General features: G+C 36.4%; 3 protein-coding genes across 3 annotated transcripts; 1 reads left to right on the forward strand and 2 right to left on the reverse strand.

Moving 5' to 3' along the window:
• Nucleotides 1-981: 981 nt before the first annotated feature.
• On the forward strand, nucleotides 982-5,445 carry LOC134792451 (procathepsin L-like). The gene is made up of 5 exons (XM_063763738.1): nucleotides 982-1,432; nucleotides 2,351-2,474; nucleotides 4,360-4,544; nucleotides 4,973-5,080; nucleotides 5,275-5,445. Exons 1-5 carry the CDS (start codon nucleotides 1,000-1,002, stop codon nucleotides 5,409-5,411), a joined length of 987 nt encoding a protein of 328 aa, XP_063619808.1. The 5' UTR covers nucleotides 982-999; the 3' UTR covers nucleotides 5,412-5,445.
• Nucleotides 5,446-12,921: 7,476 nt separating this feature from the next.
• Nucleotides 12,922-16,757, reverse strand: LOC134792290 (procathepsin L-like). The gene is made up of 5 exons (XM_063763561.1): nucleotides 16,357-16,757; nucleotides 15,978-16,098; nucleotides 15,238-15,425; nucleotides 13,877-13,984; nucleotides 12,922-13,056 (listed from the first exon to the last, which is right to left on the reverse strand). Exons 1-5 carry the CDS (start codon nucleotides 16,712-16,714, stop codon nucleotides 12,926-12,928), a joined length of 906 nt encoding a protein of 301 aa, XP_063619631.1. The 5' UTR covers nucleotides 16,715-16,757; the 3' UTR covers nucleotides 12,922-12,925.
• A 3,357-nt stretch (nucleotides 16,758-20,114) lies between these two features.
• On the reverse strand, nucleotides 20,115-23,998 carry LOC134792291 (procathepsin L-like). Its single transcript, XM_063763562.1, has 5 exons — nucleotides 23,560-23,998; nucleotides 23,189-23,309; nucleotides 22,364-22,551; nucleotides 20,873-20,980; nucleotides 20,115-20,284 (listed from the first exon to the last, which is right to left on the reverse strand). Exons 1-5 carry the CDS (start codon nucleotides 23,996-23,998, stop codon nucleotides 20,151-20,153), a joined length of 990 nt encoding a protein of 329 aa, XP_063619632.1. The 3' UTR covers nucleotides 20,115-20,150.
• Nucleotides 23,999-26,761: the final 2,763 nt, after the last annotated feature.

The raw sequence follows: 26,761 nt of genomic DNA on the forward strand, positions 1-26,761 counted from the left end.
CCATTCCATTACGTCACGTTTTAGTATGAAGAAATTTTTCACTTGTATGTGCGTGACGTAGTGGAACGTACAATTTTCATACAAATTTTGGGACATTTTATTTTATCATCAGAATTGAATATGCTAGTGATTCTGAGTTGAAAGAACCCAAAAACACCAGGATCTGTGAGAATCAGGTTTTCGATATTTATTTTAGAAAACGCCCAAAGAACGCCTAAGCCACTTGGGAGTGGGCGGTGTAACTAGTGCTATTTAATTGCGATTAACAACACGATGTCTGGCTTATTGGCATTGGTTGCCAGTGATTATTATGATAAATGATCCCAATAGAGCGTGGCACGACCATTTTCGAGAACTGGATTACGTGAGTACCTTAAATAGGTAGATGCAGAAGGCGGTAATCTTGGACACGGCGCGTATAATACGTCGGTTCCTCGCTCTTCGGTCCTGACCACCGGCACCCTTGGCCCTACCCCACTGCTGGCGGCACCCTAGGTTAGACTTTTTATAATGTGTTTAATATAATAATATATTTAGTCTAGTTTTTGTATGTGTTTTTATACTCTACTTTTATATCTATATTGTAAAAAAAACTTAACTTTTGATGAAAGATAAATAAAGAGATTAAATAAATATGCGTATATTATTATATAAATCTGTTCAGTTCATACCTAAATAGGTACCTAGTACGGTATTCAGTCTGATAACATTAAAATACCTAATAAAAGTAACAAACACTATTTCAAAAACTTGGAGACATAAAATACACGTGGAGACAATTAAACTAAGGTATTTACTTTAAGTATCATTTTGTATTAAATAAACTGATAAAATGAAGTACTTATCCAATAAAAAACATATTTACGCAATCTCAAAAATTTTGATACAAAATACACGTGGAAGTACTAAAAACGACTGAGGTATTTTAATTATTATTTTTTGTATAAAAAGGTTGCGTAGAAATGTAACTTCAACAGCTCAGAACTATCAACGAACACCATGTTTGTAGCGATAGTACTGACGACAGTCTGCCTAGCCAGCAGCACGGTCTTGGCTGCAATTGACAAGCCATTCTACGAAGTAGAAGACGCTGAAAGCCTGTTCAAAGACTTTGTCCAAGAGCACAAGAAAGTATACAACCGCAGGGAGTACTATGAAAGGCTTGAGATTTTCAAGAAAACCTTGAAAGAAATAAATGAGCGAAATGCCAAGTTTCCTGATACTGTGTTTGCAGTGAACCATTTTGCTGATTTATACCCTCATGAGCTAGAGCAATACAATGGTTTCAGACTTCCAAAAAATATGACGAGTGTAGTACTTCCTGATGGGCCGACTCCTACGGCTACTGAATTTGACTGGAGGGACAAACATGTGGTTTCTCATGTTAAGCACCAAGGAAATTGTGGTAGTTGCTATATTTTCAGCGCTGTTGGTAAGTTCACTCTAACTTACTCGTTCTTCTATATCGGTAACTCTTTGGTAATCACGTTATTAGTGTCCATATAATTTAAGTTGCTCAAATGCCCGCCACCATCTCTCACCTTTTAAATTATGTTATTTTTCTTCGGTCCTTGACATATGTCTCAAATGCCCGCCACCATCTCTCACCTTTTAAATTATGTTATTTTTCTTCGGTCCTTGACATATGTCTGTCATAAGATACCTGATGATCTTCTCTCGAGGTCTTTTCTCATTACTCCACCTATTATGAATATTGTGAAAGGTGAACATGAGTTCTTCTTTCTAATTTGAATAAACAACTAACTGTCCTTACTTACCTTTCTTGCAACTTGCAAGTCTGCTTTTCAAACCGAATTCTCCATTATCACACGCTTGTGAGTACTTATATGTGTAAATAGTGTTTTAAGCGTATTTAATTAAAGTATGTGAAACGGGTGGCGCAAGACCGGTCGTTGTGGCACTCTTTGGGGAGGCCTATGTCCAGCACTGGACGTCCTCTGGCTGATATTATGATGATGATGATGATTGGCCAAGTAATTTATCGTCGATTTAAGATTTTAGCAGACGACGCAACGAACCCACGTCATTGTACCGCCAAAATTAAAATTACGAGTAGTATTTAGAGTTATTTTTAACTGTTTTTAAATATTTTATGCATGTTAGTCTGTAAGGTCAGGTAGAACTTAGTTACCACAAAATAATTATATTTGATATATAGACTAACAGACAGCGCAGAGCCAAAACTCTTACAGGGCCTTTAAACTTGAATCAAGTATTTCAACTATTAAGGAAAGTTAATTTGAAAGTGAACAGAGGAGGAAAATTATGCTTAAAGTTTTTAAGTTGTAGACGGAGTTCAAAGTATAAAACTATATTAATTTATTCACAGGTGATATTGAAGGGCAGTACGCACTCAAACATAAGCAATGCCTATCCTTTTCCGAAGGGCAGATCCTCGATTGCCTCGGAGAGAAATGGGGTTGCAATGGAGGATGGATGCACGAAGTTATGCAGTAAGTAGAGATGCACCGGATATTCGGTTACTATCCGGTATCCGGCCTATCTGGCCATTATTTTAATATCCGGCCAGATACCGCGTAGTGATCTACTATCCGGCCGATACCGGATAGTACCTAACATTGCATGATTTTAGAGTACACAAATTGGATTAAAGAAACTGTCATGGTCATAATCGTAAGTATTTGTTTATTATTTTAAACAACTTAAACATTCCACTGACTTGCACGCACACTCATTACGAACCTAGAAGGGCGTTTTCAGGAATGATGATGATGATGAGATGATGATATCCTGTTATCCCTCATCAGGAACATAGGGCTCTCAGAAGGGTTTTCAAAAATTTCTGGACGTTCTTGGGCTCATTCTACTCAGAATCGACAGCATTCTCCATCCCACCATTAAAAAAAGATGTCCCAAAATGTCCATTCCATTACGTCACGTTTTAGTATGAAAAATGTTTTCACTTGTATGTGCGTGACGTAGTGGAATGTACAATTTTCATACAAATTTTTGGGACATTATATTTTATCATCAGAATTGAATATACTAGTGATTCTGAGTTGAAAGAACCCAAAAACACCGGGATCTGTGAGAATCGGGTTTTCGATATTTATTTCTGAAAGCGCCCAGAAATGTGTCTGCGTGAACGTTCACTAGGAAACAGGTCAAACCTGCACAATGCGCATCTGAAAAACCGAAATGTAGGTATAGTTCCGTGGCCGAATATTCGGCAGCCAGATACTGAATATTCGGCCGATGGTCAGGCCGAATATCCGGTATCCGGCCAAACAACTATCCGTTGCATCTCTAGCAGTAAGTGTTTGCGCTGACGAAAAGGAACTAAGGATAGTTCCATCGCGTTCGATGCAGTGATTGCCTTGGCAACTAGTGACGCCTAGCGACCAGTGACGAGTTTGGCGAAGCGAAATACGTGTCCGCTAAGGTTCAAGTAATATAATACTTATTTGTCATACGGACATTAAGTTGAAGTTTAATTTGCATAATCTCTACTGTCATAAGTTATATATAATGTAATGAACGGGATATCATATGCCTAAGATTACTCTCATTGTTAATTTAGTTTTAGGAAATTATAAAAAAAATATACATACACACTTTATCTTTATTATGCAATTTGATCACTTCTCTACTCATAACAGGAAATTATGCAATTAGTTTTAACGCAAAATGAATGTTGGTATTTTATTATTTGTATACAAAAAACATACATACACACATACATACATACATCACTGGCTCAGTGACCCAAAGAGGATCTTGGCCTCTGACACAAGAGAGCGCCACTCCGCCCTATTCTGCGCCACTTCGCGCCAGTTGGGTATTCCCAGGGCGGACAGGTCTTTTTCGGCTTCGTCACTCCAGCGGTATCTGGGACGCCCGGACGGACGTTTTCCGCCCGGGTGCCCCACATACGCTCTTCTCACAGCACGGTCCTCCCCCATCCTCTCCAGGTGACCAAGCCAGCGGAGTCGTGTGGCTTTGATCTCGCCAATTATATTGGGCATCGCAACCAGCTCCTCTAGCTCCCTATTTTTGCCCCGCCTCCAAGTTCCATCTTCCTCTCTGATAGGCCCCAGAATCTTCCGCCAGATTTTCCTCTCCGCCACTAAGAGCTTGCTCTCCTCTTTCTGAGTTAGCGTCCAAGCTTCATACCCCTACATCAAAATTGGTCTAATTACAGTCTTATCCAAAAAGTATACCCGTTATAATCGTGTAACCGTCAGAAAATGTATAAAAGGATCCCTAGGATAAAATAAATAAGACCACGATTGTAATTCCTGCAGTACAAGGTTTATCTTTCCCTTGTCACTTGTCACTTATTTTCAATTACTCACTTTAAAACTGCGTTAATTTCAGGGAACTGGCTAAAAAAAAGGAAAAGCTGGAAAAGGAGCCAGACTATCCCTATCATGATGTAAAATCAACATGCAAAGAAGACGCCAGTAAGGGGGTTGCGCTGGTAACAGGTGGCACTGCTATCAAAATCGCCGATGAAGAGGAGTTAAAGAATAAACTGGTAAACTTAGGACCTCTGGCAGTCGGTGAGTACCTAACATCGTCTTTTCAAAGTTCTCACCTTTCTGGATCAATCCGTATCAGCTTTCTATTTAAGTCAAAGTTTAGTGTTATCGGTTTATCTTTGTGGACATAAATTTAATATCTTAACTTATACTCGTATAAGTACCTACTATTTGTACCTAAAATAATTAAGTTTGTAATGATACAAAATGTCAGGTGTACAAAAATATTAGATTGTGTATCAATTACATTGTATCCAATGTAGTATGAATTCTCTTAAAGGCAGCTGACGTTACCCTTTTTATGAACAAAGGTAATAATATTTAATTTATACGTGTCGTTAAACGAGTAGCTCAAAAGTCTACATAATGGCCACGACCGCTCTGTCAATAATTTAGTGTAACGAAGAAGAAGAAGAATAATACTTAAGTTTTTCTTTGTTTACTTTCAGCTCTAAACGCCAATGACTTTTTCCATTACAAAGGAGGCATACTAGAACCTGATGAGTGCAAAGGTAAACAACTTAACCACGGCGTGCTCTTGGTCGGGTATGGAGAAGGTAATGTTAAATTTTAATCAATAACAGGTATTTTAAATGAAATATTTAAGTGACGGAATTCACTCAAGGTACCTGTCTTATTTACCGCTGCAATAATCACTTTAAAACAAATATTGCTCTGAATTCTCTGAGAAGTGTGACAAAGCAGAAGAACCCTTCAAATGTACAGAATTTAAACTGTTTTTCTTTCGCAGAAAACGGCAAGAAGTTCTGGATTATTAAAAACTCGTGGGGAGATGGATGGGGTGAAAAAGGCTACGTGAGACTGTTACGAGGAGTCAACGCTTGCGTCATGGGCACCAGTTACACCGCCCACTCCCAAGTGGCTTAGGCGTTCTTTATCAACCCGTTATTAAAAGGGCTCTAGCTACACCGTTCACTCCCAAGAGGCTTAGGCTCTCTCTGTCATCTCCACCTGTCAAAATTACTGTACAAGAAATGTAGCATTCCTGGATTACATGTCGCATATACGTCGCTTTAGTTAACATAACGTTAACCTTCATTATATCATCTACCTAATCAATGTATCTCATCTCTGTAATCAAAATTTTACTTTGGGTTTAAATTACATTATATAAATTTACTAATCATTGGATACTAAAATAAATTTGGTACATACGTTTGAATTGCATTTTGTCTATTATTTTTATGACCCATCCTTCCATAAATTTTCATTTGTGAGTGCTAATTCCAAAGATTTGTTTGCAAGTCGATGGGAAAGTGTATGTAGTATCTGTCTGAAGTATTGCGAGGCGATGGATGGTAGTGGTATTTTATAAAACTGTTTATGTAAAGTGTTGTGTACCGTAGCGTATAAGTTGACTCTAAATTGTATAGTGATTTGGTTTATACTGTCAGACTGTATAAATTTCGTTTAAATAAATAAAATAAATAAATAAAATGATAATTTCATCTGCAATTTCTCAGAAATTAGCCACGATTTCTCGGAAGAGGTCCATGAATCATAGCGCGTTGGCTGTGTCGGGCTCATTGGGAGAACCGCTCATGTAGCTCCTTATACTCTTCCATACCGCTCTGCGGTCCTCGGTACTTAGAACCACAGGTTCTTATTTGCCAAGGAAAGCGTCTATATACGATATTTGCCTCCTCCTCCTCCACCTTGAATCGGTTTCTTCATCACTGAGGGTCGTGGCTATGCAATAGCAGATGAAATTATCATGAAAAAGAACCGCCGGAGATAAATCAAGAAGTACGGTCACTATTTATCGGGCATGCCGCCGTCCCGGAAGGTCAGGCATATCATCTCAGGTTATTCTCATGCACTTGCTCAGACATACGGCCTAGTGTCAAAAGTGACGTTTTTGGAGAAACGTCACTTTTGATACTGACATGTCTAATCCATATCGTATCTAGACGAACCATAAAGTTCGAATCAGGTCGATAATCTCGTAGCCCGGTTTAGGGATCCACTAGCAACTTGCTTTCCTATACGGCCGTGTGGACCATGAAGTGCAGTATTCCCCTACCCACCTGACTCTACCTAACAAATGGTGGGTTCCCAAAAGTGGGTGTAGGCGCTGATGGGTAAACTTATTGTATTTTAATAGAAGCTAAAGGCTTCAACTTTTTATTTCAGTGATTTAGGGTCCAAACCGTACCGTTAAAGCATTCACTAAATTATTGTATGGGAAGTTTCATACTACACTGCTGATTGACATTAATCAGTCTGTTAAATGTGGTTGGTGCAACTCGCCCTTAGGATTTACATAATATACTATGTGTTTGAATTAAGGGGATATGGGAGTGGATTATTTCCCATATAACCATTCCAGTCGCAGAATCACAAAGTGGTAACTAAATGTCAGATGTGTCGTAACAGAGTCCACACAATGTGTCTAGAATTGTTTCGAAACAAAGTGTCGTCGCCGTGTCTACACTTTTCCGTAACAAGGTGTCGACACATTTGTGTGCACTTTGCGTGCGGTTTGCGACTAAATCTGACAGCAAATTTGTGGCAGCAAATGTCAATATAAAATACCTCTTGAAAACCAAGGTTTGTCAAACTACTATTAGTGTCTCGTGTGCTCGTAATTCTAGTAAGTCATCATGGGCAATGCAAATGATAATAATCGACCGAAACCATATAAACACCCAACACCCGTCAACCTTTTACAGAAAAGTTTTTAAAGAAATTCAATAAGCTACTTAGGTCAGGCAACGAATGCTCCAAAAGTTGTAGAGGGAAATGCTCGGAACACAATTTTTGACTCCGTAACTCGGTTTGACAAGTTAGGAGGTGAACATATCAAAAGTCCCCGGCCGTAGCCCTTGAGCGGGGGGGAGAGAGGGGGCTTTGAAGGTCCCATTTTCCCGTTTTTCGATTATATCTCGGAAACTATGCATCTCAGCGACATGGCCACTTATACAAAATGAAAGTTAATTTAATTTGTTACAAGTTTATTCAATCAATATTTTCGATATGTTGAATAGTTTTTGAGATATCCGCTCTTAAAAGTTTATTTAGGGCTCTTAATTTTATCTTGATATATCTATATCAGTGAAGGTGCTAGGCCGTGTTTGGTATCGTTTTCGTATAAATCTGGGGTGCTGAATCCATTTAAGATATCACATTGACACCATTCCACAAAATAAAAATAAATCTTTTTAGGGTTCCGTACCTCAAAAGGAAAAAACGGAACCCTTATAGGATCACTCGTGCGTCTGTATGTATGTCCGTCTGAATACACAAAATAGTTCTTTACCTATAGATGACAGGAAAACCTATTAGAAATGTGCAGTTAAGCGCGAGTCGGACTTAATGTACGGAACCCTTAATACGCGAGTCCGACTCGCACTTGGCCGGTTTTTTTGAAACTCTTCTTGACGCTTAACCGCTGAACCGATTTCGTTGAAATTTGGTATAGAAATAGTTTGCGTCCCGGAACAGGACATAGGATAGATCTTATAACCAAAATCATCTTTTGAAGGTGTGAAAAGTGGCGTGGAAATTTGTACGGGAAATCAATAACCGCTGAACCGATTTATATGAAATTTGGGATGGTCTACATCTTTGATTTAGTTAAAAATGATGAAAAAACATGACTTCAAACCTAAACTTAAACAGTATTAACTTCAAGAAGTCAATTCTGAATTCCCCCCTACACCTCATTTCACACCTTTAAAGGATGATTTTTGAGATAACTTATTATATCCTGTCTCGGGACTCAAAATATATGTGTACCAAATTTAAATTAAAACTGTTCAGCAGTTTAAGCGTGAAGAGGAGTTTAAAAGAAAGTATTTTAATAAGTTTATATGTTTTTACTTCGGAATGGTGTCAATGTGATACCTTAACTAAATTTGGTACTGCGAATTTATACGAAAACGACACCAAACATGGCCTCGTAGCTTTACTGTTGTAGAAGTCAAAATAAAATTGAGAGCCCTAAATTCTTATTACTTGGCCAAACTTGTGTAGAAGGAAAAGGTAAAATAAAAGTCTTCGGCAGGAATATAAGACACAAATATATTTTTTTTTTTGCGTTACTATTTCATTCATCAAATATAAACATACCTTGATTATACTATTCTAGTGAGATCCTCATAGATAAACAAAAACATTTACTTAAAAAATTACAAGGTCGAAATGTCACGGAACTTGTGAGAGTAATATGTGAAAAATAAAAACTTTTATGACAAAAAAAATCTGGACACAATTTAAGAATCACCCAATTGCGTCGAGGAATCATCTGTATTTTTGCTTGTTTCATTACCTCCTCGCTTCTTTTTTGTCCTTTGTATTCTGTAGCAATTTGTTAGATCTGAAAATAAAGATAACTTGCGTCGTCACGGATGTCGATTTGTAGGTTTTAGGGAGTGCAGAATTCGAAAACGATGATCATTTTATAATCCAAGATGGCGGCTACGTATTTTGTCATAAAAGTGGAATCCAAAATAGTCATCATTTTCGAAATCTGCGCCCCCTAAAACCTATAAAACGATATCCATGACGACTTTTATGACAAAGTGCATTGCCGCCATTATGAAATTGAAAATGTTACCATTTTCGAAATCTGCGCCCCCTAAAACCTATAAAACGACATCCACGACGACTTTTATGACATAGTGCATGGCCGCCATCTTGGAATCCAAAATAGTCATCATTTTCGAAATCTGCGCCCCCTAAAACCTATAAAACGATATCCATGACGACTTTTATGACATAGTGCATTGCCGCCATTTTTAAATTGAAAATGTTATCATTTTCGAAATCTGCGCCCCCCAAAACCTATAAAACGACACCCATGACGACTTTAATGATAAAGTGCATGGCCGCCATTTTGGATTCCAAAATGGTCATCATTTTCGAAAGCGGGGCCCCCTAAAACCTATAAAACGACATACATGACGACTTTTATGACATAGTGCATGGCCGCCATCTTGGAATCCAAAGTGGTCATCATTTTCGAAATCTGCGCCCCCTAAAACCTATAAAACGACACCCATGACGACTTTTATGACATAGTGCATGGCCGCCATTTTGGAATCCAAAATGGTTGTCATTTTCTAAATCTGCGCCCCCCAAAACCAATAAAACGACACCCATGACGACTTTTATGACATAGTGCATGGCCGCCATTTTGGATTTCAAAATGGTCATCATTTTCTAAATCGGGGCCCCCTAAAACCTATAAAACGACATCCATGACGACTTTTATGACATAGTGCATGGCCGCCATCTTGGAATCCAAAATGGTCATCATTTTCGAAATCTGCGCCCCCTAAAACCTATAAAACGACACCCATGACGACTTTTATGGCATAGTGCATGGCCGCCATTTTGGATTCCAAAATGGTCATCATTTTCAAAATTGGGGCCCCCTAAAACGTATAAAACGACATCCATGACGACTTTTATGACACAGTGCATGGCCGCCATTTCGGATTCCAAAATGGTCATTATTTTCGAAATCGGCACTCCCTAAAACCTATATATCGACACCCATCTCGACTTTTATGACAAAGTGTTTTGCTACCATCTGCATGCAAGACATTTCTATTATTTTTACGTACAAAAATGGCCCCCTGTCAACTTTCAATCGAGATTTAATCGATAATTTATTCGATTAATATTCAGATTAATTCAATTTCAATCTATGTTAGGTCGACTAAACTAATCGCGATTAAAATTTGAGAATTAACTTTTTTTATTCCATTATTTAGTCGAATAAACAGTTAATCGATTAATGCCCATCTCTGACCACGGCATTTTTACACTTTGAGAATATCTGAAAACAAATCAACACAAGGAGCCATTTTGCAAATCCAGTAACATACCAGTAACTTTGTTATTACTTTTGACAGCGCGTGTCATGTGTCAACACAGAGTCGACACAAAGTCGAAACATTGCAACTACTTTGTGACTGCAATATTTCTCAGCCTTAAACCATATTTATACATCATAATTAACAAGTTTCGTAGTATGTAAAGCGTTATTTCTGTTATTTAAGTATAGTATACGCATCGAAGTACTAAAAATGCTTCAAATAATATAGTTATGAACACAGGCACTGAGAAGTAAACAATTTCATTTCCGGCTAAACTAAAACAATGTGGTGGCGCGTTGATTATATTACACTTAGTTTATCAAATCACTCGAGCAGTTTAATTCCCCATAATAATTTAAGTCCTATTGTAATATAAATGCAAACAATATATAATTACGTCTTGTAATCCGTTTTAGAGATGGCGTATTAATGTCACTTATTTTTATTTAAGTATTTTTCCATCTGACAGTTTCCATTTGACAGGAACAAAATGAACGAATGAACGAATGATTTTGGCATAAAGTAGTCGCAAACCCGAAACAATGTGTGCACACGGCGACCACACTTTATGTCACTTTGTGTCATGTGTCGACCCTTCCCCATTTCTGGTAACTGTGTCGACACGGCGACGACTCTGCGACTGGAATTGTGACCGAAACAGACGGTGTCGACACAAGATGTGTCAACACCGCGTCGTAACGGCGACTGGAAATGGTTGTATGGGTTCTTTCCTCCGTGAGTTTTGATCCTAAAGCAATGATTTTTTCAATAACACATTAATATTAACAATAAAGAAATCAATTGAAATAAAGAAATCATTGAAATAAAGAAATAATTGCAATAAAGGAATAATTGTATAGAGAATGCTTGAGATTCTGTGAGGCGATGGATGCTAGGTGCTCAACTGTTCCAATATAATTTGTCAAATGTAATGTGCTATTATTGTTGTTGTTAAAATAATTGTTGCTTTTATAAGTACTTATTGTTATTGTTTTTAGTCTAAGTTTCGTGACGCATTGGTTTAACTGTAATGTCATGTAAACATTTTTATCAATAAAATAAAAAAAAAAAAATTGCAATGAAGAAATAATTGAAATAAAGAAATAATTGAAATAAAGAAATTTTAAATCTAAAATCAATATCTGTGTCGTACTGTTTTACTTTTTATTATTTTTTTTCCATTTCAGCAGTAAGTGGCTTACCTGGCATTGTGTTTGACGGCATACGAGTACAAATTTCCTATTCTCTTCAGGTGAAGACATGTAGTTTTTACAATCAGTATACAAACTAAAATTTTACATTAGCCACTTTATATTTTAGATTAAAAAAAAAACTTTCTTTTTTCATCTAGAAATAAGAACATGCGCGTTAAAATTTATATTTGACTAGCGACCCGCCCCGGCTTCCCGCGGGTTAACAAATTATACACTTACACCTCGCCCAACAATCACTTTATTGATATATGAAAACCGCATGAAAATCCGTTCAGTAGTAAAGTTTTTTGAATTTATCGCGAACACATAAACAAACACACAAACAGAGAGATACGGGGGATTTCGTTTTATAAGATGTAGTGATTGTTTTGGTTTGGTATAAACATGGAAAATAATTCGAATATTTTGTAAACCTTTACATCATGTCAAAATTTATATCTTATCAAACTTTACATATTGTCAAACTTTCCTCAACTGGCACATCTTTAGTCCGGTTAGCGCCCGGGTAACCGGTTAAACCTGGAGTTAACATGGTTACCAGTACAATTTGACAATGGGTAAACGGTTTAACGGGTTGACCCCGGGTTAGTGGGATGGTGCAAGGGGGCCTTAGAGTTTTAGGAGAGTGATTCATGAAAAAAAAAGTTAATTATAATTGAAGTCATGACATATCCAAATTTATTTGTCTCCAATAATTAAATGATGATTAATGATTAACCCCCTTATTCATAAACGCGCTACAAACCTCAATTAGCTAATAATCGTTTGTCTTTATCTGTCATTTTGACTTTTGTATTTGTAAGAAAAGGATTAAATATAATTTAACTAAATTAGGCCCGCAAAGTTTTATGAATAAGGGAGTAAGAATATTGCAGTATGTTTTTCTGTTACGATTCACGATGCACACATGGTCATCATTTTTGTGGCTTTGCCACGTAAACCATGATAAAATTTGATAAAAGATTCATAAAATATGTATGTTAATTTAAGTCACATTTTATGGACAAGATGCGAGTAAAGAAACTGCTGTATACTCCTTATGTTTGATTTTGAATTTTGCTATGATCTTTGATGTACTGTTTCATGATTTTTTGAATGCTACGAAAAGGTAAAAAACCGGACAAGTGCGAGTCGGACTCGCCCACCGAGGGTTCCGTACTTTTTAGTATTTGTTGTTATAGCAGCAACAGAAATACATCATCTGTGAAAATTTCAACTGCCTAGCTATCACGGTTCACGAGATACAGCCTGGTGACAGACGGACGGACGGACGGACGGACAGCGGAGTCTTAGTAATAGGGTCCCGTTTTGACCCTTTGGGTACGGAACCCTAAAAAGACAATTATGCCACAGTGGATTCGGCTATGTACGTCCCAATACCGCATGCGTTGACTCCTCGCAACATTCTTACGTAGCCATCCTCGCCCCACTGTCCCCACGAATTCTTGATTATCCAGAACTTTTTGCCGTTTTCTGCAAATGAAACATTGTCGAAACGTTAATGTTGAGTGCCTCACACATTCTTTATACGCATTCTTACGGATCACTCATGGTGGAAATGAGTAGAAATTCGGCACAGGCACAAATACTGAAAAAAATGCAAGGGAACCTTGTGCATTGTGCAAGTAAAAATTTAAATACGTAATTATTTCGTCCATATTAGATTACGAGTACATTAAACTAAAGTATACGCACAACCCTGCGTACTCCCTCGCGGTTCATCAGTTGAGAAATATTCAAAGTTGAGAAATATTCGGAGCACATGACATGTGCTCCGAATATACATTGCACTGCGTATACATTGTATACGCACACTTCACATATTAATCATTTATCTCAATTTATCATTTTGCTTTTTATGTATAAGAAAGAAATAAGAAGCTTCTATTGAGTCTTGTCAAGTTTTATGGCCTGTGCACGCCGGCTGCGTGTGCGTGGCGTGCACGTGCGCGTGCAGTGTTGTAGTATACACTATACAGATCCTTATGAGGGACGGCACACCGCTTGCGTGACGTGTGCGTGTGCAGCTCCAACATTTTAGCGCACGCACACGTGCACGTCACCCACACGCAAGCCGGTGTGTACAGGCCTTCATGATTAACGCTCAGTAGGTAACAATTCTGTTAGTGACAAAATTATTATATGATCATATAATAATGACGTTATTTCGTGATGATTTCGTCATATTTGAATTCTGTTATTAAAATATTAGGTACTGAGTGAAATTATGAGTAATGAATGACTGTATTATAATAAAATATAAACGTGTAGTAGCTATAAAATTTCTACAAACCTTCTCCGTATCCCACCAAAAGTACACCATGATTTGGGTCTTGCCCTTTGCACACATTAGGTATTAGTATACCTTTAGTGTAGTAGTCAAAGTCCGCGGCATTTAAAGCTGTAGCAATATAAAAAAATAGTCAAGAGCACCAATCTTCTGAAACAGGTTAATATATATTTACATACAACAACCTAAATATAATTCCTTTCACGTATAAAAGCAATTAATTTTGTATATAAACAATCATACAAAAATAACTTAAATATATAATAATTAGAAATATTAAAATATTTTAATCTAAAAGACCTCCGCGAATTGTACCGGGTGCAAAGGTGCCCATCACACTTGCCGCATTACCACGTTGGATAGCGATGGCCAGCCTTTGCACCAGGTACGAACCCGCGCGAGCATCATAGGTCCTCTCCCTAATTCTATGTCCCACCTCCCTTATTCCTTTCAAATAACTTTATAATGTTCAACCTTAAGTGTCATTCTATGGAGCTCGCTAACTGTAAACAAACCGCCGTATTGAAATTGTCTCTGAATGATGAATTTACGAGTGACTTTTGTTTACAATGACAGTTAGCAAGTTCCATAGAATGACATTTTAGTAAACGTTTTTAATTTTTGTTTCACACTGCCTCACAAATTAAGGTTAAGTATGTCATTATTGTAATAGCATTGCCACGCGGCATTGCTGCCGAAGCCATTGCTGCAGAAATGTATTTTATCTAAGACCTGACATTGACATGTCAACTAACAACTGACATTTCTGATATTGATGATTTGATGATGAATTCATGTAAGTACTTACTATACGAATATCACATAGTCAAACCAGAGATATATATAACTCCGTATAAGATAAATAAAGTCTAAGAAAAAAACGTGCCTCGGACGGCCAAGGAAAAGTCATTCTAGAATAGATGGCGCCATTACCTTTGGCCTATTCTCGGCTAGATGGCGTTAGCGACACCGTTTGGTATTTAACAATTTTAACACATATCAGTGAAAGAACATGGGTCAGTATGGAACAATAAAAGTTAAGAATCATTTATCCGTAAACATATTTTGATTATTTTATACATTTTCAATTTTATTTTAAGTTTTAATCGTGTGTCGATAGATGGCAGTAAATGTACCGTGACTACAAAATTGACAATGACAGGACCCCTCTATACTATCTATTCTTTTTGGTCAAACAAAGAAATATGTATAATATAATGCAAGAAATAAAAAATAAAAACAAAGTCAAAAACTAAAAGCTAAATTTTGTCATTACATTCTACAATTATTGAAAAGTACATCTTAATCTAGTTATATAAAATAATAAATACATTAATTCAAAAACGATTATGCACGAAACATACCAATTGACATAGGGCCACGTTTGTGTAATTGGGTCTTCAGCTGTTCTTCGTCCATTATTGATAGTTTTTTACCACTTGTGCATTGGACAACTCCCTTGCTGGGGTCATGATGACAATCTCGTTTGGGTGGTTCTGTATAGGGATAATTATCTTCCCTCTCCAACTTCATTGGTCGTTTAGCTAATTCCCTGAAATTAACGAATGTTATAAAATCAATGATTGCTATAGATACCTACTGAGAACCAAGGGGTATTTTGTTATAAGTGATATAAGGATTATTATAAGAACGGTAAAATCAAAAACCAAATGACTAAATAAAACCTATGATTCGTGTTATTTGGCATAATAATTACAGGAAATAAGAACAGCGAAAGAAGGTCAAAATAACTTTGACTATGCAGATAAGTCTGGCTCGGGAAGTAATTTTCTAAATTCCTATGAACTGATGACGATTATACAGGTACTTTCATTTTTGTTAATGCAGAGTCCGTGCAGTGCTAGACTGACTTCACTAGCAATTACTACTGACTCCTAATACAACACAATGATCGGTAGCTTGTAGTTTATATAGTTACATCGATAGTTTTGCCAGTTAGAATGTGTTTACAAGTAAATTTCAAGTACATACGTAATATACGTTTTGCTTATATTATACGTTGTTTCTTTTTCTTTTATTCAACCCCAGACTATCTTCACTAGATTCGCATTAATATGGTTAAATAAATTACAAGTAAACGTACTGCATAACTTCATGGCTGTCTCCTCCAAAACAAGATCCAACAGTAAGGCAGTCGAGAGCTTGTTCTTCGGACAAAGATACAAGCTGGCCATGTTTAATAGCGTACTGCCCTTCAATATCACCTGTAAAAAAAGCAAACAAATATATTTTCCTATGAAGAATTGAGTACCTTCCTATGTTCAAGTTCTTCTGTAATCTTAATTGAACCGTACTTAACATCCACTTCCTCATTGAAACTAATGATAATGTAGTAATAAAGCAACTCTCGAAATAGTTTTCAGCATCATAGTCACAAAGATTACAATTTACAATTAACAACAAATTGAAAAAAAAATCTTACCGTTCAAAGATAAGATAGGTAATAAGATATGGAAACATACCAACAGCACTGAAGATGTAGCAACTGCCACATTGTCCTTGGTCCTTAACATGTGTAACCTTATTTTGTTGTCTCCAGTCGAATGATTCAGGCGCACTACCCAATCCCTCGGTGATTTCAACTTTCGTCAAATTTATATCTTTTGGGAGTTTGAAACCACGATAACACTCTAACTCGTGAGGCTTCAAGTCGGCGAAGTGATTTATTGCAAATACGGTATCAGGAAATTTCTCATTTTGCTCATTTATATGTTTTAATGTCTTCTTGAAAATCGCAAGCCTTTCGTTGTACTCTCTACGGTTGTATACTTTCTTATGCTCTTGGAGAAAGTCATCGAACAGGTTCTCAGCGTCTTCCATGTCGTAGAATGTTTTGTCGTATGACGCCAAGACCGTGGTACTGGCAAGACAGACTGTCACCAGGATAATTGGTACGAACATTGTGTTCGATGATAGTTTCCTAAAATGTTACCAGTAAACTGACGATGTTACAATTTTGCGTAGCCTTTTTATACTGAATGTAATCAGTAAAATACTTTAGTTACTTCCACGTGTATTTTATTTCTAAAAATTGTTGAGATTGCATGAATAATTTGAATAACATACCTGCAATTTTAATGTTATCACAAATACTAAACTACACGTGCAGTAAATAATGTAACTCTTATTTAAAACATTGCTTAAATAGTTATTTATACAACAAGAGATCAAAGTTTGATATTTCTTCGAGTAAGCACTCGAGTCGATTTTGAGTCCCGTGCAAGCGAAAGATTCCATAATAGATTCATGATCGTAGCGAGTGGATATAATTTAGAATCTTGAGCGTAGTAAGGTACTCAAAAGCGCACGAGAATGTAAAACATATTAGACACCCTGAAAAATGTAATCTTTCTTTAACACTTACCTATTCACTCATGATGTTTTAAGATCTACTCTAACAATTATTTAATTACCGCCATCAAACACAAAACAAAATAAATTTCAGTAAAATAATATGGAAATAACGAACATCAATTATTGACACTTCAATCACCAACTTCTTTTTCTAAATATAAACTTTGCAAGTTACGGTTTGAATTTATTTATTATTTATTTATTGGAAAACCAACAGCACATGAAACACATTAACAACATGTATAAAAATCGGAGGCCAATTATAGGTTCTCACAGATAGAAAGAATTGCAGATGCTATTTTTCAACTATTAGTGGAGATTCGTAAATGTAGAATTATTTATTTTGCGTAATAATCTGTGTATTTTTTTATTTCATTATGTTGAATCGTACCATAAAATACGGCGTCGGCGAAAGCCGGCGGGATACCGCTTTGGACCGATCTAAGTGGCGTGCTCTTGTGTTGGAGGCCAAGACTCATTTTGGGTCATCGCGCCAACCAAGTATGTAAGTAAAAACCCCGGTAAGTGCGAGTCGGACTCGCGCACGAAGGGTTCCGTATCATAATACAAAAAAAAAAACGAAAAAAAAGCAAAAAATAAACGGTCTCCCATCCAAGTACTGACCACTCCCGACATTGCTTAACTTTGGTCAAAAATCCCGTTTGTTGTATGGGAGCCCCATTTAAATCTTTATTTTATTCTGTTTTTAGTATTTGTTGTTATAGCGGCAACAGAAATACATCATCTGTGAAAATTTCAACTGTCTAGCTATCACGGTTCGTGAGATACAGCCTGGTGACAGACAGACGGACGGACGGACGGACGGACGGACGGACAGACGGACGGACGGACGGACAGACGGACGGACGGACGGACAGCGAAGTCTTAGTAATAGGGTCCCGTTTTACCCTTTGGGTAGGGAACCCTAAAAAATACGTAAAATATAGTGTTTTAATCAAATCTTAAATTTTATTTTCATTAATTAATTATTATATAAGAATTGACTCATTATTACTCTTACATGTTTTGAAACGATGCGTTCAGACTTTTTCGGGGGTCTTATTATAAACCGTCAATATACCGTTGAATAGCCTTTGAACTTTTTTTTGTCTCTTTCTTTTTGCTGACGACGTGAAAGGGACAGAGATAATAGAATCCGAGTATTTCGAACTAGACCCCGCATGTTAAAATGCCATTTGAATATAAAAGTCACTTGAATGTCATTTTGTCTCACTCAGTGAGCAAAATGCGATTTGGCTTGTTTGAGCTGCTAAGGTAAAATAATTATTTGTACAACAAGAGAGCAAAGTTTGATATTTCTTCGAGTGCTTATTTTGAGTCCCGTGCAAGCGAAATATTCTGTAATAGATTCACGAGAGTACTGTAAATAATATGTACTCGGCCTCAAGTTTTTGATATCTATTCTCCTTTCCTCTAATCCATGGTATAATAATATACTCCGCCTGGTACTCCATTCCCGTCTTTTCTAGGTCACCCAACTGACACGGGCCTACGTCATCATGCGACTGGGCTATATGATAATAAGCGATAGCGCTATATATAGCGGCCATGTTGTTGTGACGTAGGCCTGTGTCACTCTGGGAATGGAAGACCATGTTTTATTAGACTATGCTCTAATCTTAATTTTAACTAATATTAGACCTAAATTCGAAAGTTTGTTAGGAAGTATGGATTTCTATGTGTTTATATTTCTTACCTTTTCATGCTTAGACTGATTTGTCTGGAGGACCGGTTTGGATGATATTTGCAAATGGATATGCTTTGGATAGGTACAGTCAAGTACGTACAAAAGTGGTAAGGTATACCCAGGTAAGATCGAATGGAGGGTAAGAACGTATAATCGCAATTGCTTCCAAAATAGGAGTTATTTTACATCACTAGCAATACAACGTGTGACGCCATTTCATCCCGCACCTCTTGCCACATTGTAGTAACCGCTCAGTCGTGTCAGTCGTGTGTTGCGAAAGTTTAAAAACAAGTGCGAAAAAGTTATAATTTAACGGAAAAGGTCGGATTTCTTCAACGTATTGATTTAAAGTTAAAATTGGCAATTAATCCGATTCTAGTCCAGGAGGGTTTTTCGGTTTGGTGTCTTGAAAAAAATGTAATTCAACTTTCCAATCCACTAACTTATCCAATAACTAAATGATGTTGATATTAATTAAACAATACATAGTTATTTGTTTTACAAGGGGGCAAAGTTGTTGTTTAACCGCTCGTGCTAATATTGATACCTGAGCAAGCGAAAGATTCCAAAATTGAACCACGAGCGTAGTAAGTGGTTCGAAAAATGGAATATTGAGCTTTGCGAGGATTTCAAAGCACAGGGTTAAACAAAATTTGCCCCCGAGTGAAACACAAAATTTTCACCACACCAACCCGAAGCAAATATTAAATGTAAAATATCAAACAATGATTAAAAAATGTAAAATTCTATATAAAAACTATAATTTTGCGCTAGCTTCCTATTAATTCTTATTTCTATTTGATATATTTGATCAGTTCTCTTAAAATTTTAGGACAGTGTTCAAGAAAGAAAAGTCAGTTTGAATTTCAAGCCATGATTACCAAATTTATTCGTATCCAATAGTTAAATGGCGATGACGTTAATTAAACAAAAGACAATGATTAAGGAAATTACAGTATGCGTCGCTGTTAAATTTCACGTTGCAGATGGTCAGCATTTTTGTGGCTTTGCCATGTAAAGCATGTAAACCATGATAAAAGATAAAATTTATGAATGTTAAAGTAAGTCAAGATGGCAAAATGCGAGCCAAGAAACTGCTTTATACTCCTTATATTTGATTTAGAATTTTGCTATGATCTTATGATGTACGATTTCATGTTTTTTCTGATGCTCCGAAAAGGTAAAAATAGAGAATTATGCCACAGTGGATTCGGCTATGTAAGACCCAATACCGCATGCGTTGACTCCTCGCAATATTCTTACGTAGCCTTCGTCGCCCCAGCCAGTTCCCCACGAATTCTTGATTATCCAGAACTTTTTGCCGTTTTCTGCAAATGAAACATTGTCGAAACGTTAATGTTGAGTGCCTCACACATTCTTTAATACGCATTCTTACGGATCACGCATGATGGAAATGAGTAGAAATTCGGTACAGGCACAAATACTGAATAAAATGCAAGGGAACCTTGTGCAAGTAAAAATTTAAACACGCACTTAATTATTTCGTCCTTAACAGATTACATTAAACTAAAGTATACGCACAACCCTGCGTACTCCCTCGCGGTTCATCAGTTCAGAAATACTCGGAGCACTTGTATACGCACACTCCACAAAGAACCATTAACCATTTATCTCAATTTATCATTTTGACTTATGCATTTGGAAGAAATAAATAACACGCTTCTATTGAGTCTTGTCAAGTTTTATGATTAACACTCAGTAGGCAACAAATCTGTTGTGACAAAATTCTTATGTGATCATATAATAATGACGTTATTTCGTGATGTTAATGATGATGATTTCGTCATATTTGAATTGTGTTATTAAAATATTAGGTACTGAGTGAAATTATAAGTAATGAATGACTGTATTATAATAAAATATAAACGTGTAGTACCTATAAAATTTCTACAAACCTTCTCCGTATCCCACCAAAAGTACACCATGATTTGGGTCTTGCCCTTTGCACACATTAGGTATTAGTATACCTTTAGTGTAGTAGTCAAAGTCCGCGGCGTTTAAAGCTGTAGCAATATAATAACAAATTAGTCAAGAACATCAATTTTCTGAAACAGGTGATATATTTACTTACAACGCACCATGTCGATTTTATTTATGGCAAACTTAAAGTATTACTAGGAAAATTTTATTATCTAAGTTTCAAAGTACCTCTGCATATTCTAAAATATTTATATGTATCTTTAGTTGAATCGATAATTGGTTATGCACTTGACTGTTACGGATTAACAACTAAAACTAATTTAAACAAGTTAGAATGTATGCAAGTTAGATTCCTAAAACTGTTAGTTAATAATAAAACTAGAGATAAAAATAAAAAAGACTATAGAAATTTGTTTAAAGTATGTAATATTCTTCCGGTGAGCCTTAAGCATAAATATTTAATTTTGTACAACAATCATGGCAGTCGAGAGCATACCCAGTTATACCGTAACGATGTTTGTGGAACCAGGTCGGTGTCTGCGGGCAAGTTTGTTGTGCCGAGGGTTACTAATTACTACGGCGATAGATGTCTTCATAAAAGCCTTCCCTACATACTCAACAGCCTGCCCTCTGACATCAGACAGGAAGCCAATAAAGTAAAATTTGGTAAAAAGCTGCGTAGTTACCTCGTAAATCGCGTTTAGTAATTGTTGAGCATTATTAGTAATGACAGATGTAAACTTTAATGTAATATAAGAGAGTAGAGACTGCAAGATCCCACAGTCAAACCGTGTAAACTGTTTTGTGGGACATTGTATTTGTATAAGCTGTATACTTTTATGTTAATAAATAAATAAGAACCTAACTTGAATTCCTTTCAAACTTTATAATGTTCAACCTAGTAAACGTTTTTAATTTTTGTTTCACACTGCCTCACAAATTAAGGTTAAGTATCTATTTATTACGTAGTGTAGGACGCCCTCCGACCAGGTGGGATGACGATCTGCGAAAGACTGCAGGCAGATGCTGGATGCGGCAAGCTAAGGACAGGGCGCTATGGCGCTCTTTAGGGGGGCTATGTCCAGCAGTGGACTACTATAGCCTGATGATGATGATGATGATGATGATGATCTCTTTATTGCAATAGCATTGCCACGCGACATTGCTGTCGATGCCATTACTGCAGAAATTTTCTATATCTAAGACATGACATAACTAATAACAATTAACAACTGACATTTCTGATACTGATGATGAATTCATGTACTTACTTACTACGTGAATATCACATAGTCAAACAAAGAAAAATAATATAAGACAAGAAAAAAAAACCCAAAAAACTAAAACCTAAAAAAAATCTAAATTTTGTCATTTCATTCAACAACTGTTGGAAAGTAGATCTCAATCTAGTTATAAAAATATTAAACTTGTACATTTATTTAAAAACTATTGTGCACGAAACATACCAATCGACATAGGGCCACGTTTGTGTAATTGGGTCTTCAGCTGTTCTTCGTCCATTATTGATAGTTTTTTACCACTTATGCACTGGACAACTCCCTTGCTGGGGTCATGATGACAGTCTTGTTTGGGTGGTGCTGTATAGGGATAATCATCTTCCCTCTCCAACTTCATTGGTCGTTTAGCTAATTCCCTGAAATTAACGAATATTATATCAATGATAGCTGTACTAAATACCAAGGGGTATTTTGTTATAACTGATATAAGGATTATTAGAAGAATGGTAAAAGCAAAACCAACAGGGAGAGGTGGCGGGAGATCGTGCTAAGAGCTGTGACCGCTTCTACTACCGATGCGGACGCCTCAACGTGACCACGACCGCTCTGTCAAGAGGGATACGACAGAGAGAAGAGAAAAGCAAAAACCAAATGACTTACTGAAATCTATCACTCGTGTTATTTCGCATAATATTTACAGGAAATCAGAACAGTGAAAGAAGGTCAAATTAACTTTAACTAGGCAGGTTAATCTGATTCGACACCTGATCGGCAAGTAATTTTCTAAATTCCCATGAAATGATGACTATTAAACAGGCATTTTCACATTTTGTTACTGTAGATGTAGATAGAGTCTGTGCAGTGCTAGACTGACTTCACTAGCAATTACTACTGAGTCCTAATATTACACAATGTTCGGTAGCTTGTATAGTTTATATAGTATCTATAGTTTTTCCTGTATTATACGTTCTGTTTCTTTTTCTTTTAGTCAACCCCACACTATCTTCACTAGATTCGCATTAATAAAATTAAATAAATAACTAGTAAACGTACTGCATAACTTGATGCATGTATCCTCCTCCACAAGTTCCAACAGTAAGGCAGTCGAGAGCTTGCATTTCGGACAAAGATACAAGCTGGCCATGTTTAATAGCGTACTGCCCTTCAATATCACCTATAAAAAAAGCAAACAAATATATTTTCCTATGGAGAAGTTCTTTTGTAGTCTTAATTGAACCGTAGGTACTTAACATTCACTTCCTCATTGAAACTAATGATAATGTAGTAGTAATAAAGCAACTCTCGAAGTAGTTTTTGAACTAACAGCATCATAGTCACAAAGATTACAATTTATAATTAACAACAAATTAAAAAAAAAGCTTTCCGTTCAAAGATAAGTTAGGTAATTAGATTTGGAAACATACCAACAGCACTGAAGATGTAGCAGCTGCCACATTGCTCTTGGTTCTTAACATGTGTAACCTTATTTTGTTTTCTCCAGTCAAATGATTCAGGCGCACTACCCAATCCCTCGGTGATTTCAACTTTCGTCAAATTCACATCTTTTGGGAGTTTGAAACCACGATAACACTCTAACTCGTGAGGCTTCAAGTCAGCGAAGTGATTTAATGCAAATACGGTATCAGGAAATTTCTCATTTTGCTCATTTATATGTTTTAATGTCTTCTTGAAAATTGCAAGCCTTTCGTTATACTCTCTACGGTTGTATACTTTTTTATGTTCTTGGAGAAAGTCATCGAACAGGTTCTCAGCGTCTTCCACGTCGTAGAATGTTTTGTCGTATGAAGCCAAGACCGAGGTACTGGCAAGACAGACCGTCACCAAGATAATTGGTAGGAACATTGTGTTCGATGATACCTTACTTTAATGTTACCAGTATACTGACGACGATACAATTTTGCGTAGCTTTTTTATACTGAATGTAATCAGTAAAATACTTTAGTTACTTCCACGTGTATTTTATTTCTAAAAATTGTTGAGATTGCATGAATAATTGAATAACTTACCTGCAATTTTACAACTACACGTGTAGTAATTGTAACTTTTATTAAAAAATAGCTCATAATACAGTAATTTTATACATTTCGCGTTTGCCTTAAATCCGGTAGTTCTGATTTTTTGCAGACGTGTTTATGATGTTGGCCCAATGAATAATACAAGTTTGTGACTTCGAGCGCCGAACGCAACTTTGTCAAATATCGAAAAACCCGCGAAAATTTCGGTTTTCTTTTAGATTTGGGCGATTATAACCCTAAAGGACTAGTTTTTGATAGTGCCTTCTCAGGAGGTTTTTAAAGTGGACTAAATTTTCTACGATACGAGATTAGAATTGTCTCTGGACATCTAGTAGTTTCCGAAATAAAACCTTTCAAAATTTATAATTTTTTGAAATTGTATTCGTGCAGTGAGTATCCACTTTTGTCTCAGGCGATGCAGCTTGGCACGATTGTTCCTAAGGTCAAACAAAGGTGATTTGGGCAGGTAGCTTGAGATCGTACCGTGCCTACCCCCCAAAAAGAGACGCGCAAGGGTCGGATCACCCGGTCCAATCTATGCTATATTTCTTCCTGCTCTTAGCAACTAGGGCAAGTAATATTCGATATTTGACAAAGTTGCGTTCGGCGCTCGAAGTCACAAACTTGTATTATTCATTGAGCTAACATCATAAATAAGTCTGCAAAAAATCAGAACTACCGGATTTGACGCAAAAGAGCCAGGTTACAAAATTCGACAATGTTACTGGATTATCAACCAGAAAGCAAAGTTTGATATTTCTTCGAGTGCTTATTTTGAGTAGCGTGCAAGCGAAAGATTCTATAATAGGTTCACGATCGTAGCGAGTGAATCTAATTTAAAATCTTGAGTATAGGACTCAAAAGCGCACGAGATGTAAATAACTTTGATCTCGTGTAGTACGTGTGTATTTTTCTTTTCGCCTCAGCAGTGATAACATATTAGACGGCCTGAAAAATGTAGTCCTTCTTCATTACGTCATTCTGTCTAACTCAATGAGCAAAATGTGATTTTGCTCACTGTTTTTTAGGGTTCCGTAGCCAAATGGTAAAAAACGGAACCCTTATGGATTCGTCATATCTGTCTGTATGTCACATTCACTTTTTTCCGAAACTATTAGAACTATACTATTTAAATGAAACTTGGTAAGTAGATGTATTCCGTGAACCGCATTAAGATTTTCACACAAAAATAGAAAAAAAAAAACAATACATTTTGGGGGTTCCCCATAGAACTGAAACTCAAAATTTTTTTTTCATCAAACCCATACCTGTGGGGTATCTATGGATAGTTCTTCAAAAATGTTATTCAGGTTTTTAATATCATTTTTTTCTATACTGAATAGTTTGCGCGAGAGACACTTCTGAAGTGGTAAAATTTGTGTCCCCGTCCCCCCCTGCAACTTCTAAAATAAGAGACTGATAAAACTTAAAAAAATATAATATGTACATTACCATGCAAATTTCCACCGAAAATTGGTTTGAACGAGATCTAGTAAGTAGTTTTTTTTTAATACATCATAAACCGTAAACCGCAATTTTATTATGTTACTTGCTGCTACGGAACCCTACATGGGCGAGTCCGATTCGCACTTGGCCGCTTTTTTTTAAGTAGCAAAGTACCCATGTTCGAGCTGCTCAGGTGAAATAGTTATTCGTACAACAAGAGAGTAAAGTTTGATATTTCTTCGAGTGCTTATTTTTAGTCCCGTGCAAGCGAAAGATTCTGTAATAGATTCACGAGCGTACTGTAAATAATTTCCTCTAATCTTACTTCTAACTAATATTAGACCCGAATTCTAAAGTTTGTTAGGAAGTATGGTTTCTTATCTTATCATGCTTTTAGACTGATTTGACTGGAGTAGAGATGGGTAGGGGTGAGTAAATACTGAGTATTTACTCGGTATTTACTCAAAGCACCCGATAAATTCCCGTATTTACTCATTTAGGTGGGTAAAAACGATTGCTTATAAAATATTCAAAAAGTGAGATTTAAGAACCAAATTGTCTTTTATTGAAGAGTGCTAACGTGTATTAACAATATTTATAAAATAAAAAGCATATAGGACGCTTAATTTAGGAAAAAAAGGTAATTATTAGTGAGAGGCAAATTGTGATAATGCATTAGTTAACAATTTTGTTTTAAATAATAAGGTATTTACTTTAAAAATATGGTACTTAAATTCTATCGATGTTCTAGATAACTGCATGTCGCGCAAAAGTCCGTGTTTACGCGGTACTTACGACCTTTTATTAAGGGTTTTTTAAAGAAATCTCAAAAATGGCTCAACTGATGATGTTCAAAATATTGTTTTTTGTACTCTATTATACGGTTAATCTCCCGATATGTTTTCATATTTTTTCTGAACTTTGGGTCTACAGATAAAGAGAGATAAACATTATTTTGGCCTTTCGAAACGGTTTTTTTCCAAAAATATTCAATTTATCCAAAAATGTTCTTAGAAACATTGCAGTTATTTTTAAAGACCCATTTAATGATGTGCAACACGTTGGTGCTTTCTGAATTTTTTTTTGTGACAATTAGTTACATGTATGGAGTGCCCCTCTTAAAAATACATTTCTTACAATTTTG

Source organism: Cydia splendana, chromosome 7, assembly GCF_910591565.1.
Source record: "Cydia splendana chromosome 7, ilCydSple1.2, whole genome shotgun sequence".
Lineage (NCBI taxonomy): Eukaryota > Metazoa > Arthropoda > Insecta > Lepidoptera > Tortricidae > Cydia > Cydia splendana.